The sequence below is a fragment of the Crotalus tigris genome, unplaced genomic scaffold (assembly GCF_016545835.1).
Source record: "Crotalus tigris isolate CLP2741 ecotype Arizona unplaced genomic scaffold, ASM1654583v1 scf7180000017940.1788314, whole genome shotgun sequence".
NCBI lineage: Eukaryota > Metazoa > Chordata > Lepidosauria > Squamata > Viperidae > Crotalus > Crotalus tigris.
The window spans coordinates 1,211,322-1,237,195 of NW_024096732.1; the positions used below are offsets into that span (position 1 = coordinate 1,211,322).

Sequence of the window (25,874 nt, forward strand, 5' to 3'; positions counted from 1 at the left end):
CGAATTGACTTCGCTTTTCAGATCACAAAATGCAACCACCTGACCCTAGGACACTGCACCCATCATAAGTATGAGTCAGTTGTCAAGCTTCTAAACTTTAATCACATGCCACGAGAATGTTGCAATTGTAAGCTACTTCCTTCAGTGCTGTTATACGTTCAAACAGTCACTAAATGAACTCTTTCAACTCAAGGGCTACCTATACCAGCTTTTATGTAGTAATATATATACACATTCTTTTATGTACATATTAGCATTTTGTACAGATAGTTCTATTTATTAAATATGCTAATATGCACATATATGTGTATGTATATATATGCACACAGAGACATAATTTGTCTATTCCTAGAATAAACTAATTATGCCAAGAAGTCTGCATGTGTATATATGTATATATACATGCCCCAACCTTTTGCTTCTCATCCAAGAAGCTTCTTCAGTTCTGACTGAATGGTGGGGAATGGAACGATTTATATTCTTTGCAGTCATCTGGTCCTTAGTACCCCAAAGGTAAGTCGTTAGCTCTCTGAGAGTCGTTGAGGCCACTTGGGGGTTTATCTGTATCCTCGGGGTCACCTGGACCAGTGTGGAGATGGGCCTGGGACCTTCTTGGGACAGCTGCAAGGACCGTGTTGGAGACAGGAGGTAAGTGGTGTCGTATCCCTCCCCCTCTGTTGAGAGGCCTGTTCGGTTTTAACACAGCTCTTTGACCCCTCTTTCAAACCAGCGGTCCTCTCTATCCAGACCATGGACTGTCTTTGAAAGAGTAGCCTTCGCTTTCAAATGCAGATGGACTGCTAAATCTTGTCCTGTTGGGCCATGCATTTGTGGTTTGTTTTGTTTCTCCAGTGTGCAGTTCTGTACATGTCTCACTACATTCTACTGCACATATAGCATTGCTCAGTTTGTGAGCGTTTTATTCTTGGGGTGGACAAGCTTCTGCCTTAGTGCAGTTTCTCAATCTTGGCAACTTTTTTAAGATGTGTGAACTTCAGCTCCCAGAATTCCTGAGTGAGCATGCTGGCTGAGGAATTCTGGGAACTTAAGTCCACACATCTTAAAAGTTGTCAAAGTTTTGAGAAACTGCCATAGTGTATTTTGGGGTTGAAAGTGTGCACGTATGTTGAGTTAGTTGAAAATCCTTTTGAGCTTGTCAGATATTCCTGTGCATTATGGTTTAATATTGCTTCATTTGTTGTTCTTTTGTCCTTATTGGGGGCAGTAAGCGGGGGGAGACAAAGGCTCCTACTGGATCTTTGTCTGGATTTGAGGAAGGCCCTGTTGGGATAGCCACAGGTTCTGAGGGCTTCAATGTGTTTTAGTCCTTTTCCCTCTTTGCTGGTAGGTAAACCTTCAGCCCAGTGATGTAGGATTCTGATGACTTCTGTGTTTTTGTTCCAGTGAATGTAAACACTGGGTTTTCTGTATACTTCAGTGTTGAAGTATGAATCGTGTCCTGATGGGTTTGTTCACCTATGTTGTGCCACGTGCTTGTGAAGTAGTAGTTTTGTTCACAAACGCATGGCACAACATAGGCGAACAAACCCATCAGGACAAGATTCAGCAGTTCATCTGTCTGTGGAGATTCTTAGCCAGATCATGGTTTGCTCCAAAGGTCCTTTTCCAAGAGGTAACTAGACTTCCTTTGTTTTTTCTTGAAGATTTTCACTTCTCATCCAAGAAGCTTGATGGATGAGAAGTGAAACATCTTCAAGGAAGAACAAAAGAAGTGCAGTTGCCTCTTGGGAAAGCACATTTGGAACAGCAGTCCATCTGCATTTGAGAGACGAAGGCCACTCTTGAAGACAGCAAAGTCCACTTTCTGGATGGAGAGGACCCCTGCTTGAAAGAGGAGTCAGAGGCCATCAGTGTTAAAGCCAAACAGGCCTCTCTCAACAGAGGGGGAGGGATAGACACCTCCTGTCGCCAACACGGTCTTTTCAGCAGCCCCAAGAAGGTCCCAGGCCCATCTCCACACTGGTCCAGGTGACTCCGAGGACACAGATAAATCCCCAGGTGGCTTCAACGGAGCTAACGACGACCTTTGGAGTACTAAGGAGCAGATGACTGCAAAGAATATAAATCCTTCCATCTCCCACCATTCAGGCAGAACTGAAGAAGCTTCTTGGATGAGTGGGGGGGGAAGGGTGGGGGGGAGGTGGGGGGAGGAGGGAGGGGGGTGCGGGTGGGGAGGGGGGGAAACATAAGGGAGGGGGCACCACGCTGAAATCCAGCTCTATAGAGCCAAGCCACAGAGTGTGGGGTTCCCTCTTATACACCCGCCCGCCCACACCCTCCCCCCTCCCGCCCCCCCCTCCCCCCCCTCCCCCCCACCACCCACACCCCCACCACCCACACCCCCCTCCCTCATCCACCCTCCTCCATTACTGTATCTGCCTGTGTACTTTAACACATTCACACAGTCATCTAAGATCTATTGGGACCTTTTTTCCTAATAGATCTTAGCCTATATTGTTCTATGTGTCTGTGTATCTTAACACAGACACATAGAACAATATAGGCTAAGATCTATTGGGAAAAAAAGGTCCCAATAGATCTTAGATGACTGTGTGCATGTGTTAAAGTACACAGGCACATACAGTAATAGGCATATTCCCTAACATATGGTATATGTTTATATATCTACATATTACCATATATTAAGGTGTATACCAGTGTTTGTTTCTCAACCTTGACGATTTTAAGGCATGTGGACTTTCAACTGTGGAATTCTGGGAGTTGAAGTCCACATGCCTTAAAATGGTCAAGGTTGAGAAACACTGGTGTATACCATAATAGTTACCAGCTCTAGGCTTCAAAAGAAAAAAAAAAGCCACTAGAGGGCAGCAAATTACATTTGCCACCATCTAGTGGCCTACCATCTTTTTTGCAGCCCAGATCTGGTAACCTTTAGAGCAGGGGTTCTTGACCTTGGCAACTTTAAGATTTGTGGACTTCAACTCCCAGAATTCCTCAGCCAGCAAAGCTTTACTGGCTGAGGAATTCTGGGAGTTGAAATCCACAAGTCTTAAAGTTGCCAAGGTTGAGAACCTCTGCTTTAGAGCAGTCTTTTTCAAACTTGGCCATTTTTAAGGTGGATGGCTTTGAACTCCCAGAATTACTTGGGAGTTGAAGCCCCCCCACATCTGACAAGTTTGCAAAACACTGCCCTGGCTCTATACACAATATACATCCAGCTGCATGTGTGCATCTTTCTTCTGCAGCTCCACTGATTTTATATATATATATACAGGCAATCCAGGGACCCTCCATCATGTCACAATTTGCCTCTTCGGCAACAGTTTTCAAGAAGGAAGTTCCTAGAAAAGGAAGTGTCTTGATGGAGGCATCAGGATACCTCCAGAATACCAAAACCATCTTCCTGCTCTGGAAAAATTCCTTTGGGGAAACTGCTGGATTAGCCCAATCGGCGTGAGGAAAACAAGGACATTTAAAGTTGCCCAGAAAAGACCGTTTTGCCCATATATACCAATCACTTTTCTCCTGATTGCACAAGGACTGCAAACTCTCAGGTGCTGAGGTCTTGCCCATCCGAGTTCTCTCTGGCCACCAAGTCCCATCATCCTCAGTCCATGCTGCAACGGCCGAGGAGAGGAATAACTGGTGCTCTCCCTGCTAGTTTGGCAGCTGCCCTAGCCCACCCAGCAGGAAGGCCCCACGACTTGTGTTTCGTTTTGTGACCAAGCCAAAGAACCGGCATAGAGAGCGGATCAGGGAAAGATCCTCATACTGCACCAAGTTAGAGATGCAATACAACTCCAAGCAGCCCCAGGCAGCACGGTTAAAGAGGGGTGCTGCTTCGGCAGTCCTGGTGCGATCAGGCAAAGTGCCAGTGGAGCTGGAGAAGAAAGGATACTTACACACGCTTGACTTACCTGTGGCGGGATTTTCTCCAACTGGGATGGCCTCTGGATCATCTCCTAAGGTGGGATTTTGAAAACCAGCAACCCTGACAATAAAACAGCCCTTTTCAAGCATACCAACCCCCTCATCCCGAGACCAACGCTTAATAAAGATATTTTATTTACAAGAAAAACGCTCCCAAAGTCTCTTCTTCTTCTTAAGATCTCCAGATGTTGCAGGTAACGTCGGTGCCTGTTCCAGAAAGGCAGCACTGAACTATTTCAGCTAGGTGCAAGGAATGGAAGCCCTCCCTTCCACCAGAATGGTCTCTGCACACGTGGGCTACAACCTGTCTTACTACCTCCTGATTTATGGGCTAAAGCTTTTATTATCTTCTCCTGATTCTTGCCTATCTATCATGGCTCCTGTTACCCACCATCTCTTCTTCGGTCCTACAGCACTGTTGTTAAAGCTTTGGGGAGACCCCCATGTGTCCCCCCTTCTTCTGCTGCCTGCTTGGCCAACCCGTGGCTTCCGAGCCCTCCAAAGAGGTCTGCAGGAACGCCATCCTTGGGGTTCTCCTTCTCCAGGGTCCAACCCAGCTGGACTTCCCTTCTTCCCACCCTGCCTAGATGTTGTCATAGGGGACCACAAGGCCAATGTTGTAGCTGTAGCCGACCACTTCGTTGTAAGAGGAGCAGCAGATAGGAAGGACGCTCTCTGCCACCAGCTTGTCTGTGGAGAATTCGTAGGTGTAGATAATGCCTCTGTGCCTGTTCAGAGAGAAGCAAGGGGAGAAAAGGGAAAAGAAAATAAGCAGGGTGCTTTTCAACCAGCCTGGTTCCCAACAGTTCAAAACCCTTTGGAGCAACTTTCCAACCTTGGCAACGTTAAGATGTCTGCACTTCAAATTCAAGCTGGTTGGGGAATTCTGGGAATTGGTCCACATGTCTTAAAGTTGCCCAGATTGAAGAATGTTGCTCCAGACCAGGGGTCTTCAAACTTGGCCCTTTTACGACTTGTGGACCTCAACGCCCAGAATTCCTCAGCCAGCATGTTGAGGACCCCTGCTCCAGACTCTGGTTCCTCTCTAGGGCCAAGGAGATGTTAAAATGCAAGCACATCAATTCAGAGTAGGCCCATGTGCTTGAAGGAGCACCCTTACTGGTTCCGGGTTGTTCTACTTTTAGAGTAGTGCTTCTCAACTTTGGCCATGGTAAGACATGTGGTCTTCAATCCCCAGATGGACTATAATCCCCATCAACCTTAGCCAAGCCAACCCATAATAATGGGTGCTGGAACATCTTACCACCCATCACCCACGGTTTGTTCTTCCAAGCCACTTGCCGCTCACTAGAGCTTGCCTGCGATTTATAGCTGGCTACCCTCCCATCCTAAACCTGGCTTGGCCACAACATCCTGGCTCTCTGCCACTATAAGCTCTCAAAGGCTCCTCCATTGTGGCTTCTTCTCTTTCCCTTTGTTTAAACCAGGGGTCTTCACACTTGGCCCTTTTATGACTTAAAAGTTGATCCACAAGTCATAAAAGGGCCAAGTTGGAAGACCCTTGATTGAAACTGAGGAAGGCCAACTTGGGAGAATGCCTCCCAGTGTCCCACAATATTGTCTAGCTAAAGTTGCTGGGAATTGTAGTCTAGCAACCTTGAGTGGTGTCACAGGGCGCCTCCTGCTGGTTGAGATAAAAAGTACCACCGTGAAGGTCAGCTCTCACCTTCGCTGAGTGGTCAAGTCGTCGTCCGTGATGCTGGCCCCTCCGGGAGTCTTTTCATTGGGGATGTTGGCCGTGATGAGGCTGTGGGAGCTGAAGCGGAGGTGGCGAACTGGGTGCCTGGAAAAAAAAAAAAGGGAACCAAAGAGTCTATAAGTAGCTCTTCAACAACGTCTCCATGTTTAAATGCAGAGGACAAGAAACTGACTGTTTAATTAAAAGCAGGGTGCACAGTAAATTGGAACAAATGCAAAGCAAAACCCTAGGAGTTTTTTTTTAATTATTATTATTATTATTTTAAAAAAAAACCTTTCCACTGGGTGCCAGTGGCTCTTCAAGAAGGTCTCCATGTTTAAATGCAACTGGCTGTTTAATTAAAAGCAAGTGCAGTTATTCAAGTGCACAGTAAATTGGAACAAATGCAAAGAAAAACCCTAGGAGTTTATTTTATTTTATTTAAAAAAAAACCCTTTCCGCTGGGTGCCTGGACAAAAAGGGAGCCATAGAGTCCATCTTTAACAAGGTCGCCATGTTTAAATGCAACCGGCTGTTTAATTAAAAGCAGGTGCAGTTATTCAAGCGGGACTTATTCTTAATTTTAACACAAATGGCTATACACACGTAACCCCCCCCCAGGGACGAGCGTTTGTTTAGGGGTGTTCACAAAAACGAACGAATTCAGAAAGGCTACTGACCTGAGACAGGCAAAACGGCGACCAAAACGAGGCCTCCGCGGCCATGGAGAGAAGGAGCCGGAAGTGTTTTTTTTTTTTTTTTTTTGGTGACTGGTCACATGGCGGAAGTAGATTGGGTGAGCCTTTCAGTCCCGCATTGCAACATTGTGACACGTGACATGCCTGAGACAGCTGAAAAAGAAAAAAAACGGAGTTTGTGTTCTTTTATTTTCTTATTTTACACTTCATTCCTGTGTCTTTTGGGGTACAGGGAAGGGATTGGGGGGGGTTGCACGTAGAAGAGCTCAGAAGGACAAACCAGCTAACTCAGGAGTCTACAAATTAAGCAACTTTAAGACCTGTGGACTTCAACTCCCAGAATTCCTCAAACAGCCATGAGGGCTGAGGAATTCTGGGGGTTGAAGTCCACAAGTCTTAAAAGTCTTAAAAGTGCCAAAATAACCACACGAGGGCACTGTTTCCATGCCTTGTGCTATATAGACGTTCTTTCTAGTCCAGCGGTTCTCAACCTATGGTTCGCGACCCCATTTTGGGTCGATCGACCATTTTAGGAGGGTCGCCAAAGAAGGCGATCCGCCATTTTCCCCCCCTCAGGGGCCGGCGCCGCGCATGCGGCGGCGCCGCGCATGCGCACCACGCATTGGTCTATGTAGTCCCCTTCAGGCTGCCATGCCCAAAATAACCAGAAGAGGGCACCCTTTTCATGCCCTGTGCTGTAGATGGTCTTTGTAGTCCCTGTCGGGCTGATATGTCCAAAATAATCACAGGAGGGCACTCTTTTATACCCTATGTTATATATGGTCTTTGTAGTTCCTTTCAGGCTGCCATGCCCAAAACAACCACAGGAGGGCACCCTTTTCATGCCCTGTGTTATAGATGGTCTTTGTAGTCACTGTCAGGCCGCTATGCTGAGAGGGCACTCTTTTTATGCCCTGTGTTATATATGGTCTTTGTAGTCCCTGTAAGGCCACTATGCCCCAAATAACCACAGGAGGGCACTCATTTCATGCTCTCTGCTCAAGATGGTCTTTGTAGTCCCTGTCAGGACGCTATGCCCAAAATAACCACAGGAGGGCACTCTTTGCATGCCCTGTGCTATAGATGGTCTTTGTAGTCCCTGTCAGGCTGATATGCCTGAAAATACCACAGGAGGGCCCTCTTTCCATACCCTTTGTTACATATGGTCTATGTAGTCCCATTCAGGCTGCCATGCCCAAAATAACCACAGTAGGGCACCCTTTCCATGCCCTGTGTTATATATGGTCTTTGTAGTCCCTTTCTTGCCGCTATGCCCAAAATAACCACAGGAGGGCACTCTTTTCATGCCCTGTGCTATAGGTGGTCTTTGTAGTCCCTTTCTTGCTGCTATGCCCAAAATAACCAGAAGAGGGCACCCTTTTCATGCCCTGCGCTATAGATGATCTTTGTAGTCCGTGTCAGGCTGATATGTCCAAAATAACCACAAGAGGGCACTCTTTTCATCCCCTGTAGTATAGGTGGTCTTTGTAATCCCTTTCTGGCCGCTATGCCCAAAATAACCACAGGATGGCACTCTTTTCATGCCCTGTGCTATAGTTTGTCTTTGTAGTCCCTGTCAGGGTGCTAAGCCCAAAATAAAAATAGGAAGGCACTCTTTTCATGCCCTTTCTTACATATGGTCTTTGTAGTCCCCTTCAGGCTGCCATGCCCAAAATAACTCGGGGGCAGTCTTAGCATGCCCTGTGCTGTAGATGGTCTTTGTAGTCCCTGTCAAGCTGATATGCCCAAAATAACCACAGGAGGGCACTCTTTTCATGGCCTGTGCTATATAGATGGTCTTAGAAGCCCCTTTCTAGCCGCTGTACCCAAAATAACCACAGGAGGGCACTCTTTTCATCCCCTGTAGTATAGGTAGCCTTTGTAATCCCTTTCTGGCTGCTATGCCCAAAATAACCACAGGATGGCACTCTTTTCATCCCCTGTAGTATAGGTGGTCTTTGTAATCCCTTTCTGGCCGCTATGCCCAAAATAACCACAGGATGGCACTCTTTTCATGCCCTGTGCTATAGATTGTCTTTGTAGTCCCTCTCAGGGTGCTAAGCCCAAAATAACCACAGGAAGGCACTCTTTTCATGCCCTTTCTTACATATGGTCTTTGTAGTCCCCTCAGGCTGCCATGCCCAAAATAACCACAGGAGGGCACTCTTTGCATGCCCTGTGCTATAGATGGTCTTTGTAGTTCCTGTCAGGCTGATATGCCCAAAATAACCACAGGAGGGCACCCTTTTCCTGCCCTGTGCTACAGATGGTCTTTGTAGTCCCTTTCCGGCTGCCATGCCCAAAATAACCAGAAGAGGGCACCCTTTTCATTCTCTGTGCTATAGATGATCTTTGTAGTCCCTGTCAAGCTGATATGCCCAAAATAACCACAGGAGGGCACTCATTTCATGCCCTGTGCTATATAGATGGTCTTTGTAGTCCCTGTCAGGACGCTATGCCTAAAATAACCACAGGAGGGCACTCTTTTCATGCCCTTTCTTACATATGGTCTTTGTAGTCCCCTTCAGGCTGCCATGCCCAAAATAACCACAGGAGGGCACTCTTTGCATGCCCTGTGCTATAGATGGTCTTTGTAGTTCCTGTCAGGCTGATATGCCCAAAATAACCACAGGAGGGCACCCTTTTCCTGCCCTGTGCTACAGATGGTCTTTGTAGTCCCTTTCCGGCTGCCATGCCCAAAATAACCAGAAGAGGGCACCCTTTTCATTCTCTGTGCTATAGATGATCTTTGTAGTCCCTGTCAAGCTGATATGCCCAAAATAACCACAGGAGGGCACTCATTTCATGCCCTGTGCTATATATATGGTCTTTGTAGTCCCTGTCAGGACGCTATGCCTAAAATAACCACAGGAGGGCACTCTTTTCATGCCCTTTGTTATATATGGTCTATGTAGTCCCCTTCAGACTGCCATACCCAAAATAACCGCGGAGGGCACTCTTAGCATGCCCTGTGCTATAAATGGTCTTTGTAGTCCCTGTCAGGGTGCTATGCCCAAAAATACCACAGGAGGGCACTCTTTTCATATCCTTTGTTATATATGGTCTATGTAGTCCCCTTCAGGCTGCCATGCCCAGAATAACCACAGGAGGGCACTCTTAGCATGCCCTGTGCTATAGATGGTCTTTGTAGTCCCTTTCTTGCTGCTATGCCCAAAATAACCACAGGAGGGAACTCTTTTTATGCCCTGTGCTATAGATGGTCTTTGTAGTCACTGTCAGGACGCTATGCCCAAAATAACCAGAGAAGGGGACTCTTTGCATGCAATGTGTTATATATGGTCTTTGTAGTCCCTGTCAGGCCGCTATGCCCAAAATAACTAGAAGAGGGCACCCTTTTCATGCCCTGTGCTATAGATGGTCTTTGTAGTCCCTGTAAGGCCGCTATGCCCCAAATAACCACAGGAGGGCACTCATTTTATGCCCTGTGCTATATAGATGGTCTTTGTAGTCCCTGTCAGGACACTATGCCCAAAATAACCACAGGAGGGCACTCTTTTCATGCCCTTTGTTATATATGGTCTATGTAGTCCCCTTCAGACTGCCATACCCAAAATAACCGGAGGGCACTCTTAGCATGCCCTGTGCTATAGATGGTCTTTGTAGTGATTCTCAGGCTGCTATGCCCAAAATAACCATATGGTCTTTGTAGTCCCCTTCAGCTACCATGACCAAAATAAACCAGGAGGGCACTCTTTGCATGCCCTGTGCTACAGATGGTCTTTGTAGTCCTTCTCAGGCGTCTATGCCCAAAATAACTACAGGATGGCACTTGAAGCATGCCCTGTGCTATATAGATGGCCTCAGTACTATTGCTAAGGGATGGAAAAATGTGCCATCCTGTGGTCAGAGCAGGTATTGCAGTCAGAAAAAAAATAAACCTTTTAACAATATTTTAAGATTATTATCTTCTATCCATTGAATCTGTCAGGCTTTTATATGTCGGATTAAGGCTTTTGAAGCAGCATTCTTACTTCTGTGCCTGTTCTGCAGCCCCTGGGCCTCCCGTTGCTCTATTAATATTAATAACAGGGCTTCTAATAATAAAGATGCAGAATAATAACCTTAAAATCCTATTGAAAAGGTTTTTTTCCTGGTCTGGTTGCGCTTCCTACTGGGACCACAGGAGGGCACTCTTTTCTGTCCCTTAGCGTTAACATTGAGGAATCGTAGGTCCTTTGTGATGGCCTCAGTTCTATTGCTACAGGACGGAAAACTGTGCCATCCTGTGGTCAGAGCAGGCATTGCAGCCACAAAAGAAAATAAACCTTTTAACCTTTTAATAACACAATTTCCCGTCCCTAAGCAATACAGCTACCCAGCCATCGTGGCATAGAACAAGCCACGATAGGGAGACCCCAACCCGGAGAGCCACGCTGCAGGGTCTTTGAGTTGCCCCGCGGGGCTGTCAACCACAGGAGGGTCGGGGCGCCCTCCACCAAGATGGCGGCTGCCGCGCGCAGAGCCGGGCGGAAGTGCCGCCGCGGTGCCTGCCGGGAGTTGTAGTCGCGGGCGCCGGAGCGGCAGTCATGCAGCGGCCGGCGGGGCTGCTGGCGTTGCTGCTGCTGGGCGCCTTGCGGTCGGCGGCGCTGGAGCCGGTCAGCGTCAGCCTGGCCATCGGGGCGGCCTCCATGCTGACCGGCTACCTCTCCTCGCCCCGCTTCTACTGCGCCTTCGTGGAGTGCTGCCCTCCCGACGACCACCGACCCGACCCTGCAGGTATTTGGGAGGGGGGGGGAAGCCCGGAGCCCGGCCGGCTGCTGCCCGGTGGCGGGAAGGTCAGCCTCGTCCTTCTCTCCCCTGGGAGACGTTGGGGGAATACATCTCCCATACTCCCCAACCTGCCTCTGCAGGTGCTTTCAGGGTAGAGGATACCATCTCCTATCATCCCCAGCTGGTCTTGTCTGCAAGCTGCTTCTGGAAACCTGGGAACACAGTTCCCATCTTCCCCAGCCCGTCTCTGCACCTGTTTAAAGTCTTAAGTGTCCAGGACTCCATCCCTGGAGGCTATCAAAAGCTCCCTCCTTCCCTCCCTCTTTCTCTCTCCCTCCCTCCTCTTCATTTTCCTGTTCCCTTTCTCATCCCTTCTCTCCACAGCCCTGCAGCAGGCCCTGGACGAGAGGCTCTTCGGCCAGCACCTGGCCCAAGGGGTCATCCTGAAGGCGCTGACCGGCTTCATCAACAACCCCAACCCGAAGAAGCCGCTGGTCCTCTCGCTGCACAGCTGGGCCAGGACGGGCAAAAACTTTGTCAGCCAGATTATCACTGAGAAGCTCTACCCAGCCGGGCTCAAGAGCAAATTTGTGCACCTCTTTCTTTCCACGCTGCATTTCCCGCACGAGCACCTGGTCCCCCTCTACAAGGTGAGAGCAAAGCCTGAGTTGGGTGCATGCGACTCTTTTTGCAGAGTCTTTGTCAGAATTACAGCCCCTTCTGGGCTGCTGTTGGGCCCGTTTTACCAACAGGCCAAGTGAGGGTAAGAGAATAAGTCTGAGAATTGTGGCTAAGGTGGGACTCCCTCTAACCCACTCCCCAATAATCGTGGAAGGAAAGGAGCTGGGAACCAGTAGCTGCTGTCCCCTCCAGGAAATGCTGTTTATTTGTCCTCTGGTGCCCTTTCCAGGAAAGACCAGAAAAAAGACAGAAACGAGCTTAGCTGGTTCCACAAGGCCTGAGATCCCCTTTTGTAAAATAATAACCTTGTGACTTCTAGAAAAGATGAAGCAGTTGGAAGGAAGAAGCTGAGAAGAACACAAAGCAAAACTTTAATAAAAATTCTGAGTATTTAAGAGGAAGGATTCTGCTCTGGGTTTCTAGGGAGTCCTGGAGCGAACACCACCATTGAGGCCAAAGTTTCTGTTGCTAAGTGAGTCAGTCATTAAGTGACACTGGAGGTCTGGTCCGATGGCCTTCCGGTCGAAACGGGGAGATGAATCTTTGCACAGCTGTTAACCTCTGCCCTCCTGGGTTCCAGGACCAGCTGCAGAAATGGATCCGAGGCAACGTGAGCAGCTGCGCAAAGTCCCTCTTCATCTTTGACGAAATGGACAAGTTGCACCCGGGGCTGATTGACGCCATCAAACCCTTCCTGGATTACTACGAGCAGATTGACGGCGTGTCGTATCGGAGAGCCATCTTCATTTTCCTCAGGTGCTGGCAGATCTGGGGTCTGAATAAGTTAACCTGAGTTTATTATGATCGGAATGAAACGCTCTCTGCTGCTTTCCTTCCGTCTAACCTAAAATACAGTTGCTCTAAGACTACAGCTAATCCTCAACTCACAGCCACAACTCAGCCCAATATTTATGGGGTTGTGAGAAGGCTTAAGCAAGGATCTCTGCCCTTTTGAGAGACAGTGATCACCCTCCCTAGGGTGCAGGCAAGAATTCACCAGGGGTGGGAACGCATCACTTGGGGCATTATTTCCGCCCAGAGGGTGAGGCCATAGGTTGCCGACCTGTGTCTTAAGCGACCCATGGGTTATATTGGGTGTGGGAAAGGGCTGGGTTTTAATGCTGGTTCTTTTCAACCTCTGCTTCCCAACAGTAACGCGGGCGGTGACTTGATCACGAAAGTCGCGCTAGATTTTTGGAGGAACGGCCAAGAGAGGGACGAGATCGGGCTGAAAGATCTGGAAGTGGTCTTGTCCCTGGGGGTTTTCAACAACAGGAACAGTGAGTAGTGGTCTTGGGTCGCCGTTGGATTTCCCACCCCCAAATCCCACACAAAAGAGAGGTTTTGTAAATACCAAGATGTTCTGGGTGTCTTTGACAGCTCAGCATCTGCATATTATCAGTTCCCAGGCTGTCTGAAAGATTTTGTGTTGAAATTGGAGGAAGATGGGAAGATAGAGACAACGATGAGGATAATGGAAAGGAAGGGGAGGTTCAGATAATATGCTTTGGGAAGGGAGGGAGGAAAAGAAGGGAGAGAAAGAAGGAACGAAGGAGAAGGGAGGAAGGGAGAGAAAGGAAAGAAGAAAAAGGAAGGAGGAAGGGAGGGAAACAAAAGGGAGAAGAAGGGAGGGAGGGAGGCCAGTAGAGAAAATTTTATCCATCACCCATCCATGAGAGGGAAGACTAAAGACAGAAGTGTTCAACCAGGAACTGTTTGGAGAGAATATACCTCAGGCATCTCTCAAATCTATTTAAGGCAAACACTGCAGGAAGAAGAGGGAGCCACTACAGATAATGCCCTGCTATGAGTACCTACCTTGGCAGGCGTAGCAGGAGATCTTTAGCATTCATCGTGAAAACCGGACGTGGGCCCCCTTTCCCAGGGACCACCTCCGCTTCCCTTCCAGCTTCCCCCTTTTCTCACACCTCATCTCTTCCCCAGGCGGCCTGTGGCACAGCAGCCTGATCGACCGAAACCTCATCGATTACTTTGTTCCGTTCCTTCCCCTGGAGTACAAGCACGTCAAGATGTGCATCCGGGCAGAGATGAAATCCCGCGGCAACCCGATCAACGAAGAGATCGTCAACCAGGTGGCCGACGAGATGACCTTTTTCCCCAAGGACGAGAAGATTTACTCGGACAAAGGCTGTAAAACCGTGCAGACCAAGCTGGATTTCTATGAAGGACCGCACGGACCTCTGTCTTCTTTTTAAGAGTCCCAAAACCAGGGGAGAAAATCTATGCAACGATTTCTCTATTTGTGCACTTTTTTAAAAAAGAAAAAAAAAAGCAGTCTCTGGATAGGCACTTTTTTAAAAGTTTGGGGAGTTTTTTCACAGCCACTGGAAGCTTTGGGGGCATCGTTCCTTCTTCCCCAGATATGGACACCCGAAAAATATTGCTCTGGGCATCTTCTACTGTGCTGCACTTTTTAATACTCCCTAGTGGGAGGTGTAGAAGTTACAATTCAGTCTACTGGAGGGGGGGATACTGAAGATACTTACTCAGTTTGATTACTTGTAACAGTCTGAATGAACTAAACAGAGTTCTGAGCTAGCCTCTAGAACCACTAAATATTGTTAAATGAGATCTGTCTTCTTGTCTCACCCCATGTGCACCCCCAAAAAATTACTTTTTGAGAATTTCAGGTTAGAGAAAGGTCAAAACCAGAGCGTGCCTTCTTAGGTCAGTATTGATGAGTGTTATGTTGTAGAGATTGTGTCAGTTCAGGGTATCTTGTAGGCCAATTTGATAAAATAACTCATATGCCTCTTGAGACTATGCTCAAGAACCCATTCAATTCAGGGGAAAAACTTTCTCCTTCATCTGACATGCTTTTCTCTGGATCAAGCTCCTGGTCCTCATGAGGTTTATGGATGGAAAAATAGCTCATAAACCTCTTGAGACCATGGAGGGGTGCAGTTATGCTCAAGGACCCATCCACCATGAAAAAAAAAATTATAAGCCTTTTATCTGGCAGTTGTCTTTTTTTCCAGACCAAGTTTCCAGTCCTCGTAAGGTTTATATGGAAGATGATTTTCCTGGGGATAGGCTGCCAAGAATCCAGATAATTTTTTTTTTTTTTTTTTTTTTTACAGTTGCATCTTCACTGGTCACTGATGCGACTTTCTGTGGTTTGCAAGCCTGTTACCTAAAATCCAACATCTGCAAACTGGGTGTGCAATTTACTTAGCCATTTCACTTTTTTTAACAAAAGAAATGTATTTTTTTAATGAGTGTTTTATATGCAGAACACTAGAGTTATAATATGACTGACTGCAACTAGGGTAAAAAAGTGAAATTATAATAAATGAGTGATGAAAATGATTTGGGTGGAATCTTGGTTTTTTTTTCCCAGTTGCTTGTCTATTATAGTCTTTCCTAACCCACCTCAGGACAACATTTTCCAAATTTTTCTGCTTCTAGCAGTTGTACAGATAGTCCTCAACTTACAGTAGTTCGTTTAGTGACCATTCAGTCTTACAACTTCACTGAAAAAAGTGACTTATTAACAACTGGCAAAAAAAACCCTGAAGCTTCTCCAATGAATAAAGTGGAAGGATAGAGAGTAATAAAGATAAATACCTTTCAAAGCATGAATTGTACGTTTCGAGGGTCAAATGCATAATTTGAATCCTCTACAGATGCAGGTAGTCTACAGGTGGTCCTCAACGTATTTCAGTGATGTTGTAATTCTGATCAGTCCCTAAATGAACTTATAAGTCAAGGACTGGATTAAAGATGGAGGCCCAAACCTTAAGTTCCTTGAAGCTCTCTTGTCTGCGTCATGCAAATGAACCCAAAAATGCTATTTTGGCCAAGAATTTGGCAACCATCACGATCCTGGTGTTTCTAAATGTGAGTGGTGAGGGTCAGCTTGCTCCGAGAGCTTTGCCAGCATGCTCCTGTGGGAATGGGCCTCTGCAGATATTGCTGCTTTATTTGTATATTAAGGGCAATACCCTACTGAACACTGAAACAGGAATCAAGATTTTGCAAATAGAAACGCATATTGTGACCTTTGTTGGAAAAGGTTGCTTGTAAAGAAATGATTAACCAATTCAATCTTGTGTTTTATATAAGAGATAGATTTTAGGTTTTCCCCAAGCATAATATTAGCTTCTTTCCTAGCCGTATTTTCTTGTGGAAATGTGCCCTTCGCATCCTGCCTCCAGAAATTGCGAATGCTCAACACTGGAAGTTTTTAAGAAGAGACTGGACAACCATTTGTCTGAAATGGTACTATAGGCTTTCCTGCTGGACTACAAGACCTTCCAACTCTATTGTTGTTATTAATCTCCCAAAACAATTGCTCACTGTATTTTCTTCTACTGTTTAGAAGGAAAAACATACAGAAAGGAGAAACTATTCTCCTTTTAGCCGTTGTTTTGTGGTTAATTCAGGGTTTGGGGGAAATGTCCCTTTGAACAGCTCCTCTGGTTCAAGCCTGTGCTCCAGCTCAAAATATGGAGTTGTGTTGTTTTGTGGAGGCTGTGCCAATCACAAGTGGGAGGTCTAGTGGCAGGACTTGGATTCTCTTCACCCCAAGACCAGCTGGTAAAAGCAGGAAAGTCTGCCTTCTCATGGACGCCTTCCATCATAACCCCTGATCAAGAATTCTGGTGATTTGTTATGATTCCTACAAGTTAGTGCTTTCTTATGCTTACCTGGCAAGCTGGCTTCAAGCTCTTCTCCAACAAGCTCAGGGTAGCGCTTTTATGACTCATGGACTTCAACTCCCAGAATTCCTGAGTCAGCATAGCTGGCCTAGCGAGCTTCCTGTTTCCTGCCCTTCCTGCTTCCTGTTTCCTGCTTCCTGCAGAGACGCAGCAAAATGGAGGAGTGCTGCCGAGTAAGCTTTTCAGCTCCTCGGAGAACACCGTGAGTCCGCTCTCTTTTTTACACAGACAGAGAGAGAGAGAGAGAGAGAGAGAGAGAGAGAGAGGGGGGGGAAGCCCAAGTGCCTCTCTCTGCAAATGGCAGAGGAGGCGGGAGCCGCAGGGGAAGGCTCAAAGAGCCATATGCGGCTCTGGAGCCGCAGGTTGCTGACCTGTGTCCCAGGGGCACTCAGTACACCTTTGATAAAGGAATATACCTAATAAGCAAACACCTATAAAACGGAGTTTAGTCAAAGCAGCAAAGTCTGCCCTCCTGTGGTCAGCGTGTGCTGTAACGTTTGGCAAAGAAGCCCTGGGGTGGCTTATTTTTATTATTTCATTTCCTTCCTTGGATGGAAGCTCAAAGCAGCCACAGAAGGGGCTGCTGGGAATATAAAAGATAATTGCAGGAGCTAAAATTTCATTTCTAATAGGGCACTTGGGAGGGCGAAACAGGGAACGCTGCCCTCCTGTGGCCAGGTAAGCCCATGACATTTTTTCCCCTAAGGTACAGTAGAAAAGGTTACTGGATAGATTAAATAGATATAGATCAGGGGTGTCAAACTCAATTTCACTGAGGGCCGTATCAGCATTGTGGTTGCTTGGGGTGTGTGTGGCCAGATTGGTGTGGCCTATTGGGTGGGTGTGGATGGAGTGGGTGTGGTCTACTGGGCGGGCGTGCCCAGCTCTACATTGTTCATGTCAAGGGGGCCTGTGGGGGCCTGGGCAGGAGTGGGACAGATCTGAGGGTCTCTGGCAGAAGGGGGTGGGACCGGGGCAAGTGCCAAGATGGCCACCACAAAATTGTACATTGACTCCTGGCCGACCTGGGCCAGGGCCAAGGCAGCGGGGGCCATTCCCTCACTGTTTCCAGGATGCTTCGCGGGCCACCCCTGGGCCTTGTGTTTGACATATCTGATATAGATGATTAATAGGTGAGATAGAGGTGTGTGTGTGTGTGTGAGAGAGAGAGAGAGAGAGAGAGGGGGGAGAGAGAGAGAGAGAGAGAAATATCTAAAATGTTATGGAAAGCACAGAAAAACTTCATTGGAAGTTTATTTTGGTAGAACAGGACATTTCTGAATATACCAAACTCCCAAATCCTTACCTGATGATCCTCGGTGACTTCAGCAAAGGGCAGGAGCACAAGGTGTCCAACAGTCCAAGCTCCTGACTGTAGGATCCCAGATATAATGAAGGAAGACTTGAAAAATACTTTATTGTTCTGCATCATATCTTCCAAGCGTTACCCAGTTGCAACAGTTTGTACAACAATTCACAACATAATACAGTCTTACAGATAAAATACATAAAGCATAATCCAGTATTTTAAGGATAAAAAGTCACATAAAAATTACAAAAGCAATGATAAAATACAATGGGTTAAATAGTTCACTAAAATGACATTTTTGACAAAAGGTGAGGTGTAAAAGGAACCATAGTTGTCATCAAAAGATTTTTCTCAGAAGAAAGAAAACACAACTTCAGTGTTTAAATACATAAATATCACAACAGGTATCTCTTGGTGAAGAGATGGTGATAAGAAAGAATACATAAAAACAGGCAAAAGATAAAACTTGTCTACCATAAGCATCACAACTACTTAACAACAGTAAATCAGGAGTAAAACTCAGTTGTATTACAAAAAATAAATGTCAAACAGAAATTTCAGGAACAAAAAGACAAATGTGTGTGACAAAAGAAATCAAAATTCTTGAGGTGATCGCCATACTGTGTGTCATGTTTAATATTTATCAGTCAAAACATAACTTACACATTTTAAACAACAGCCGTGGATAAAATTATTCCAAATAGAAATCTTTTATCAATCACTGGCCACACCAGACATTAAAAAGAGCGGTTGAGGTTTTCTGTCTGGTTCTAAGAACCATGGCTGTGGCTAAATTTATGCCAGGCAGAAAACTATAAAATCTATTATCAATCACTGGCACACCCAGCGTTAAAAAAGGCCATTGAGATGCTTTCTGGTTCTAAGAAGCAACATAGTGCCTAAATTAAGCCAGGCAAGAAATCTCCTCTGGGTTTCAATGGCCACATCTAGAATTTAAAAGGGTCACACAGATTTATTTTCCAGTTCGAGGACATAATGTTTCACCCTAGCAAAAAACTAGTTATTAATTTGTAGAGATGGCAATACCTCGTATTAAAGCGTGTCACCAGGTTTACTTTTTGTTCCAAGAGATCTGGCTGCAGCTGACATTATTTCTCAGGTATGAAGTTGGGAGGGAAGCGATCCAAAAGGATTCCCTTCCAGTTTGAGACTCAGCTAGGGCACCAGAGGAGGCTTGTAGTTGAGCGCTGTTGACTCCTCCAGTGTGACTCGCCCTGGCTGCTCACTCAGGTATTGAAAGGGTCTCCCTCCCAGGGTGGGTCTCACAGAGTGTGTGCTCAGAGGCTGGACGAGCCTGGGAGCGTCTGGCTGCCTACTCATTCAGTGTGATTTTCACAGAGTAGTAAATCGGGCTGGAAGACCCCTGTCAGGAGTGCCTTGGCATCACCTTTGTGAGTCAGGATGGCCTCAGCAGCAGTGCAGCCTTTTGCCCAAGAAATGCAGCCCATCAACTCACCCGTGCCCATTTACAGCCAGCTTTCCTCCTCCGCTGCCCTCCCGCAGCCGTTCTCCACGGCCAGTGGGCCCTTGGCCCTTTGCCTGTCGCCCTTCGGCCGGGCCAATTCACCCAGATACCGTTTGTCCTGGGTCTTTGTCTGTATGGGACAAATAGCCCACAGCCAACTGGGTGGCAGGCAGGAGCCATGGTGCTGCGGGAGCAGCGTGCAATGAGCAACCCCAGGGGCTGGGGAGGGCAGTTGTGATGCAAGATTTTTTAAAGTGCTGTGGCTGCTCTGTATGTTTTGGGGCCTTGCAGCTCTGACCCCAGAATCGGAAGGAGGGGGACTGGCAGCAGAAGTAGCAGCCACCGGGGCCACTGGGGGGGGCAGTCAGACAAGAGTGTGTTGGGGGAACGAGGGAGGGAGGGAGGGGCACCTCAAGGGGGCTTCACGAAGACAGCTTGACTCGCAACTCAAACGAAAGAGGGGAGGAGGAGAAAGGCCAGAGCAGCTTCTGCCACAGCCAGGGAGGTGGGTTAGGGGGGCACACAGGCAAACAGCAAGGCCAGCGTGGCTTCTACCCACCCTTCCCTCCCACGACGGCGCACGCAGTCCCATCATCCCCAGCCCTTGCCATTTGCCCTCCCTTCCCTCCCACGACGGCGCACGCAGTCCCATCAGCCCCAGCCCTTGCCATTTGCCCTGCCTTCCCTCCCACGACGGCGCACGCAGTCCCATCATCCCCAGCCCTTCCCATTTGCCCTCCCTTCCCTCCCACGACGGCGCACGCAGTCCCATCAGCCCCAGCCCTTCCCATTTGCCCTCCCTTCCCTCCCACGACGGCGCACGCAGTCCCATCAGCCCCAGCCCTTCCCATTGGCCCTCCCTTCCCCCCCACGACGGCGCACGCAGTCCCATCAGCCCCAGCCCTTGCCATTTGCCCTCCCTTCCCTCCCACGACGGCGCACGCAGTCCCATCAGCCCCAGCCCTTCCCATTTGCCCTCCCTTCCCTCCCACGACGGCGCACGCATTCCCATCAGCCCCAGCCCTTCCCATTTGCCCTCCCTTCCCTCCCACGACGGCGCACGCAGTCCCATCAGCCCCAGCCCTTCCCATTTGCCCTCCCTTCCCTCCCACGACGGCGCACGCAGTCCCATCAGCCCCAGCCCTTGCCATTTGCCCTCCCTTCCCTCCCAAGGCGCAAGCAGTCCCATTAGCCCACGTTTCCCTCCCATGACGCTCCAGTTCCAGCAGCACACTAGCACTCTGTTTGCCTGTGTGCCCCCCTAACCCACCTCCCTGGCTGTGGCAGAAGCTGCTCCGGCCTTTCTCCTCCTCCCCTCTTTCGTCTGAGTTGCGAGTCAAGCTGTCTTCGTGAAGCCCCCTTGAGGTGCCCCTCCCTCCCTCCCTCGTTCCCCCAACACACTCTTGTCTGACTGCTCTCCCCAGTGGCCCCGGTGGCTGCTACTTCTGCTGCCAGTCCCCCTCCTTCCGATTCTGGGGTCAGAGCTGCAAGGCCCCAAAACATGCAGAGCAGAGCACTTTTTTAAAAAAATCTTGCATCACAGCTGCCCTCCCCAGCCCCTGGGATTGCTCATCGCACGCTGCCCCCGCAGCACCATGGCTGGGGGCTATTTGTCCCGTATAGCCAAAGGCCCGGGACAAAGGGTGTCTGGGTGAATTGTCCAGGCCGAAGGGCGAGGGGCAGAGGGCCAAGGGTCCACTGGCCGTGGAGAATGGCTGCGGGAGGGCAACGGAGGAGGAAAGCTGGCTGTAAATGGGCTGAGGCGAGTGGCAGGGGGCGAAGGAGGCGTGACCAAGGGTCCATGCCTAAACATGGAGGTCGGTGCAGATGGAATCAGGAATAGTGCATCTCTTTTGTCTCTCTGGTTTCATGGACTGCATCATGATCATCATTGACCAGTGAGGGAAGCGATCCAAAAGGATTCCCTTCCAGTTTGAGACTCAGTTGGGGAGTCTCAGGGACCAGGAGAGACTTCCAGCCGAGGGCTGTTGACGCCTCCAGTGTGATTCGCCCTCGCTGCTCACTCGGGGACTGAAAGAGAGAGACTTCTAGTGTGAGTCTCACAAAGTATCTGCTCATGGACTGAGTGAGTCTGGGAGCCGATAATTATCCACATCCGTTCAGTGTGAGTGTCACACAGAGGAAGCTCAGGGACTGAAAGACCTCTAAAAATGAGTCATCACTATTATTTACAGGATGGATTGGCATGTGGAATGCTTTTGTGGCCCTTCTCAAGTTCTAAGAAGTACAGCTGTGGCTAACATTACACCAGGCCAGAATACTAATTACTGTTTTAATAATCAGTGACCAAGCCTAGCAATAGAAAGGGCCATAGACATTTTCTTTTGGGTGGTAAGAACCATTGCCAGGCCTAACAGTAAGGAGGCAAGAAAAGTATGGAATCTTATGTACATCATGGAACACACCTAGAATGGGCTAAAAATACAACAGGCAAGAAAACGAGAATCCCTATTATGTAGCAATGGTCACAGATAAGATGAAAATGTGTAGTGTGGTGTGATCATGAAAGTGGCTTACATTTTCAGAGATTGTTCTAAAGGCCAGTTTTGACATAATTGGTGAAATAGCATTCTTGGTGGAGATCATGTTCATTCTTGCGGTCCATTCCTTCTTCCTCCTTTTTCACCATCAACACTGCAGGTTGACAAGTGAGTCTTTTGTCTTCTAGGATGGTGTAGAGTACATGCCTTTGAGATAAAAAAAAAAAAATCAACGTTACTTCAGCTGTCACTGAGGTTTTACACCTAAGAAGGCACAATACACTGTGGTTACTATTACCTCAGATGCAGGTGTTACCCCTACTTACCTAGGAAGAATGGACCATCAATTTTTTTTGGGGGGGGGACCATTGACCTCCCTCCATATCCTAAAACTTTGAAGAATACAACTTACCTCACAGCGTAGGAGGCGCCATCACAGCCAAAGGCTAACAGGGCTTGAACTGGAGACATTTTCTTGCTGTCTTGGTTCTTCTTTTTTCTTTCTTCGCCTTTGTTTCTTCCTCGCCGTGTCTCTTCTGAGGAACATTTGGCAACAGGGTGCAAATGTTCCTCCCCTCAATCTCAGGGACTCTAAAGCTATAAATTCTTTTCTAGATCAACGGCCACACCTAGCATTAAAAAGGGCCGTTGAGGCTTTCTTTCTGGTTCTAAGAACCATCGCCATGGCTAGAATTATGCCAGGCAAGAAAGGTATAAAATCTATTATCCATCAATGGCCACACTTAGAATTAAAAAGGTCCATTGAAACTTTTTTTCTGATTCTAAGATCCATCGCCATGGCTAAAATTACGCCAGGCAGAAAACTATAAAATCTATGATTAATCACTGGCCACGTTGGTCATTTAAATGGGCCACTGAGAGGTTTTCTTTCTGGTTCTAAGAACCATAGCCATGGCTAAATTTACACCAGGCAGAAAACTATAAAATCTATTATCAATCAATGGCCACACCTAGAATTAAAAGGTCCATTGAAACTTTCTTTCTGGTTCTAAGAACCGTTGCCAGGGCTTAATTTATGCCAGGCAAGAAAGATATAAAATCAACTATCTACAAGGTCGTATTCATTCTTGATTTCCATTCCTTCTTCTTGTACTTTTACCATCAAAGCTTAGTCTTCTGTCTTCTAAGATGCTGTAGTACATGCCTTTGAAATAAAAAAAAAATCAACGTTACTTCAGCTGCCACTGAGGTTTTACACCTAAGAAGGCACAATACACTGTGGTTACTATTACCTCAGATGCAGGTGTTACCCCTACTTACCTAGGAAGAATGGACCATCAATTTTTTTTGGGGGGGGGGACCATTGACCTCCCTCCATATCCTAAAACTTTGAAGAATACAACTTACCTCACAGCGTAGGAGGCGCCATCACAGCCAAAGGCTAACAGGGCTTGAACTGGAGACATTTTCTTGCTGTCTTGGTTCTTCTTTTTTCTTTCTTCGCCTTTGTTTCTTCCTCCACCGTGTCTCTTCTGAGGAACATTTGGCAACAGGGTGCAAATGTTCCTCCCCTCAATCTCAGGGACTCTAAAGCTATAAATTCTTTTCTAGATCAACGGCCACACCTAGCATTAAAAAGGGCCGTTGAGGCTTTCTTTCTGGTTCTAAGAACCATCGCCATGGCTAGAATTATGCCAGGCAAGAAAGGTATAAAATCTATTATCCATCAATGGCCACACTTAGAATTAAAAAGGTCCATTGAAACTTTTTTTCTGATTCTAAGATCCATCGCCATGGCTAAAATTACGCCAGGCAGAAAACTATAAAATCTATGATTAATCACTGGCCACGTTGGTCATTTAAATGGGCCACTGAGAGGTTTTCTTTCTGGTTCTAAGAACCATAGCCATGGCTAAATTTACACCAGGCAGAAAACTATAAAATCTATTATCAATCAATGGCCACACCTAGAATTAAAAGGTCCATTGAAACTTTCTTTCTGGTTCTAAGAACCGTTGCCAGGGCTTAATTTACGCCAGGCAAGAAAGATAGAAAATCAACTATCTACAAGGTTGTATTCATTCTTGATTTCCATTCCTTCTTCTTATACTTTTACCATCAAAGCTGAGTCTTCTGTCTTCTAAGATGCTGTAGTACATGCCTTTGAAATAAAAAAAAAAATCAACGTTACTTCAGCTGCCACTGAGGTTTTACACCTAAGAAGGCACAATACACTGTGGTTACTATTACCTCAGATGCAGGTGTTACCCCTACTTACCTAGGAAGAATGGACCATCAATTTTTTTTGCTGGGGGGGGGGGACTATTGACCTCCCTCCATATCATAAAACTTTGAAGAATACAACTTACCTCACAGCGTAGGAGGCGCCATCACAGCCAAAGGCTAATAGGGCTTGAACTGGAGACATTTCTTGCTGTCTTGGTTCTTCTTTTTTCTTTCTTCGCCTTTGTTTCTTCCTCCGTGTCTCTTCTGAGGAACATTTGGCAACAGGGTGCAAATGTTCCTCCCCTCAATCTCAGGGACTCTAAAGCTATAAATTCTTTTCTAGATCAACGGCCACACCTAGCATTAAAAAGGGCCGTTGAGGCTTTCTTCCTGGTTCTAAGAACCATCGCCATGGCTAGAATTATGCCAGGCAAGAAAGGTATAAAATCTATTATCCATCAATGGCCCCACTTAGAATTAAAAAGGTCCATTGAGAGGTTTCCTTTCTGGTTCTAAGATCCATCGCCATGGCTAGAATTACGCCAGGCAGAAAACTATAAAATCTATGATTAATCACTGGCCACGTTGGTCATTTAAATGGGCCACTGAGGTGTTTTCTTTCTGGTTCTAAGAACCATAGCCATGGCTAAATTTACACCAGGCAGAAAACTATAAAATCTATTATCAATCAATGGCCACACCTAGAATTAAAAGGTCCATTGAAACTTTCTTTCTGGTTCTAAGAACCGTTGCCAGGGCTTAATTTATGCCAGGCAAGAAAGATATAAAATCAACTATCTACAAGGTCTATTCATTCTTGATTTCCATTCCTTCTTCTTGTACTTTTACCATCAAAGCTGAGTCTTCTGTCTTCTAAGATGCTGTAGTACATGCCTTTGAGATAAAAAAAAAATCAACGTTACTTCAGCTGCCACTGAGGTTTTACACCTAAGAAGGCACAATACACTGTGGTTACTATTACCTCAGATGCAGGTGTTACCCCTACTTACCTAGGAAGAATGGACCATCAATTTTTTTTTGGGGGGGGACCATTGACCTCCCTCCATATCATAAAACTTTGAAGAATACAACTTACCTCACAGCGTAGGAGGCGCCATCACAGCCAAAGGCTAATAGGGCTTGAACTGGAGACATTTTCTTGCTGTCTTGGTTCTTCTTTTTTCTTTCTTCGCCTTTGTTTCTTCCTCCGTGTCTCTTCTGAGGAACATTTGGCAACAGGGTGCAAATGTTCCTCCCCTCAATCTCAGGGACTCTAAAGCTATAAAATCTTTTATAGATCAACGGCCACACTAGCATTAAAAAGGGCCGTTGAGGCTTTCTTTCTGGTTCTAAGAACCATCGCCATGGCTAGAATTATGCCAGGCAAGAAAGGTATAAAATCTATTATCCATCAATGGCCACACTTAGAATTAAAAAGGTCCATTGAAACTTTTTTTCTGATTCTAAGATCCATCGCCATGGCTAAAATTACGCCAGGCAGAAAACTATAAAATCTATGATTAATCACTGGCCACGTTGGTCATTTAAATGGGCCACTGAGGTGTTTTCTTTCTGGTTCTAAGAACCATAGCCATGGCTAAATTTACACCAGGCAGAAAACTATAAAATCTATTATCAATCAATGGCCACACCTAGAATTAAAAGGTCCATTGAAACTTTCTTTCTGGTTCTAAGAACCGTTGCCAGGGCTTAATTTACGCCAGGCAAGAAAGATATAAAGTCAACTATCTACAAGGTCGTATTCATTCTTGATTTCCATTCCTTCTTCTTGTACTTTTACCATCACAGCTGAGTCTTCTGTCTTCTAAGATGCTGTAGTATATGCCTTTGAGATATATAAAAAAAAAAAAACAACACCTAAGAAGGCACAATACACTGTGGTTACTATTACCTCAGATGCAGGTGTTACCCCTACTTACCTAGGAAGAATGGACCATCAAATAGTGGAAAACCAACCCCCCCGCCGC

General features: G+C 46.8%; 1 protein-coding gene and 1 long non-coding RNA gene across 2 annotated transcripts; one reads left to right on the plus strand and one right to left on the minus strand.

Moving 5' to 3' along the window:
• Positions 1-4,025: 4,025 nt before the first annotated feature.
• Positions 4,026-6,363, minus strand: LOC120308703. Its single transcript, XR_005556907.1, has 3 exons — positions 6,292-6,363; positions 5,600-5,716; positions 4,026-4,640 (listed from the first exon to the last, which is right to left on the minus strand). It is a non-coding gene; the product is annotated as an uncharacterized LOC120308703 (long non-coding RNA).
• A 4,459-nt stretch (positions 6,364-10,822) lies between these two features.
• On the plus strand, positions 10,823-14,876 carry LOC120308704 (torsin-1B-like). Its single transcript, XM_039345130.1, has 5 exons — positions 10,823-11,046; positions 11,425-11,690; positions 12,302-12,477; positions 12,874-13,001; positions 13,666-14,876. Exons 1-5 carry the CDS (start codon positions 10,857-10,859, stop codon positions 13,935-13,937), a joined length of 1,032 nt encoding a protein of 343 aa, XP_039201064.1. The 5' UTR covers positions 10,823-10,856; the 3' UTR covers positions 13,938-14,876.
• Positions 14,877-25,874: the final 10,998 nt, after the last annotated feature.

Excerpts from the sequence above, each read along its gene's own strand:
- LOC120308704 (XM_039345130.1), top strand. The coding sequence starts at position 10,857 with ATGCAGCGGCCGGCGGGGCTGCTGGCGTTGCTGCTGCTGGGCGCCTTG. Across the intron at positions 11,047-11,424 it reads CCACCGACCCGACCCTGCAG|CCCTGCAGCAGGCCCTGGAC; the intron begins GTATTTGGGAGG and ends TTCTCTCCACAG. Across the intron at positions 13,002-13,665 it reads GGTTTTCAACAACAGGAACA|GCGGCCTGTGGCACAGCAGC; the intron begins GTGAGTAGTGGT and ends TCTCTTCCCCAG.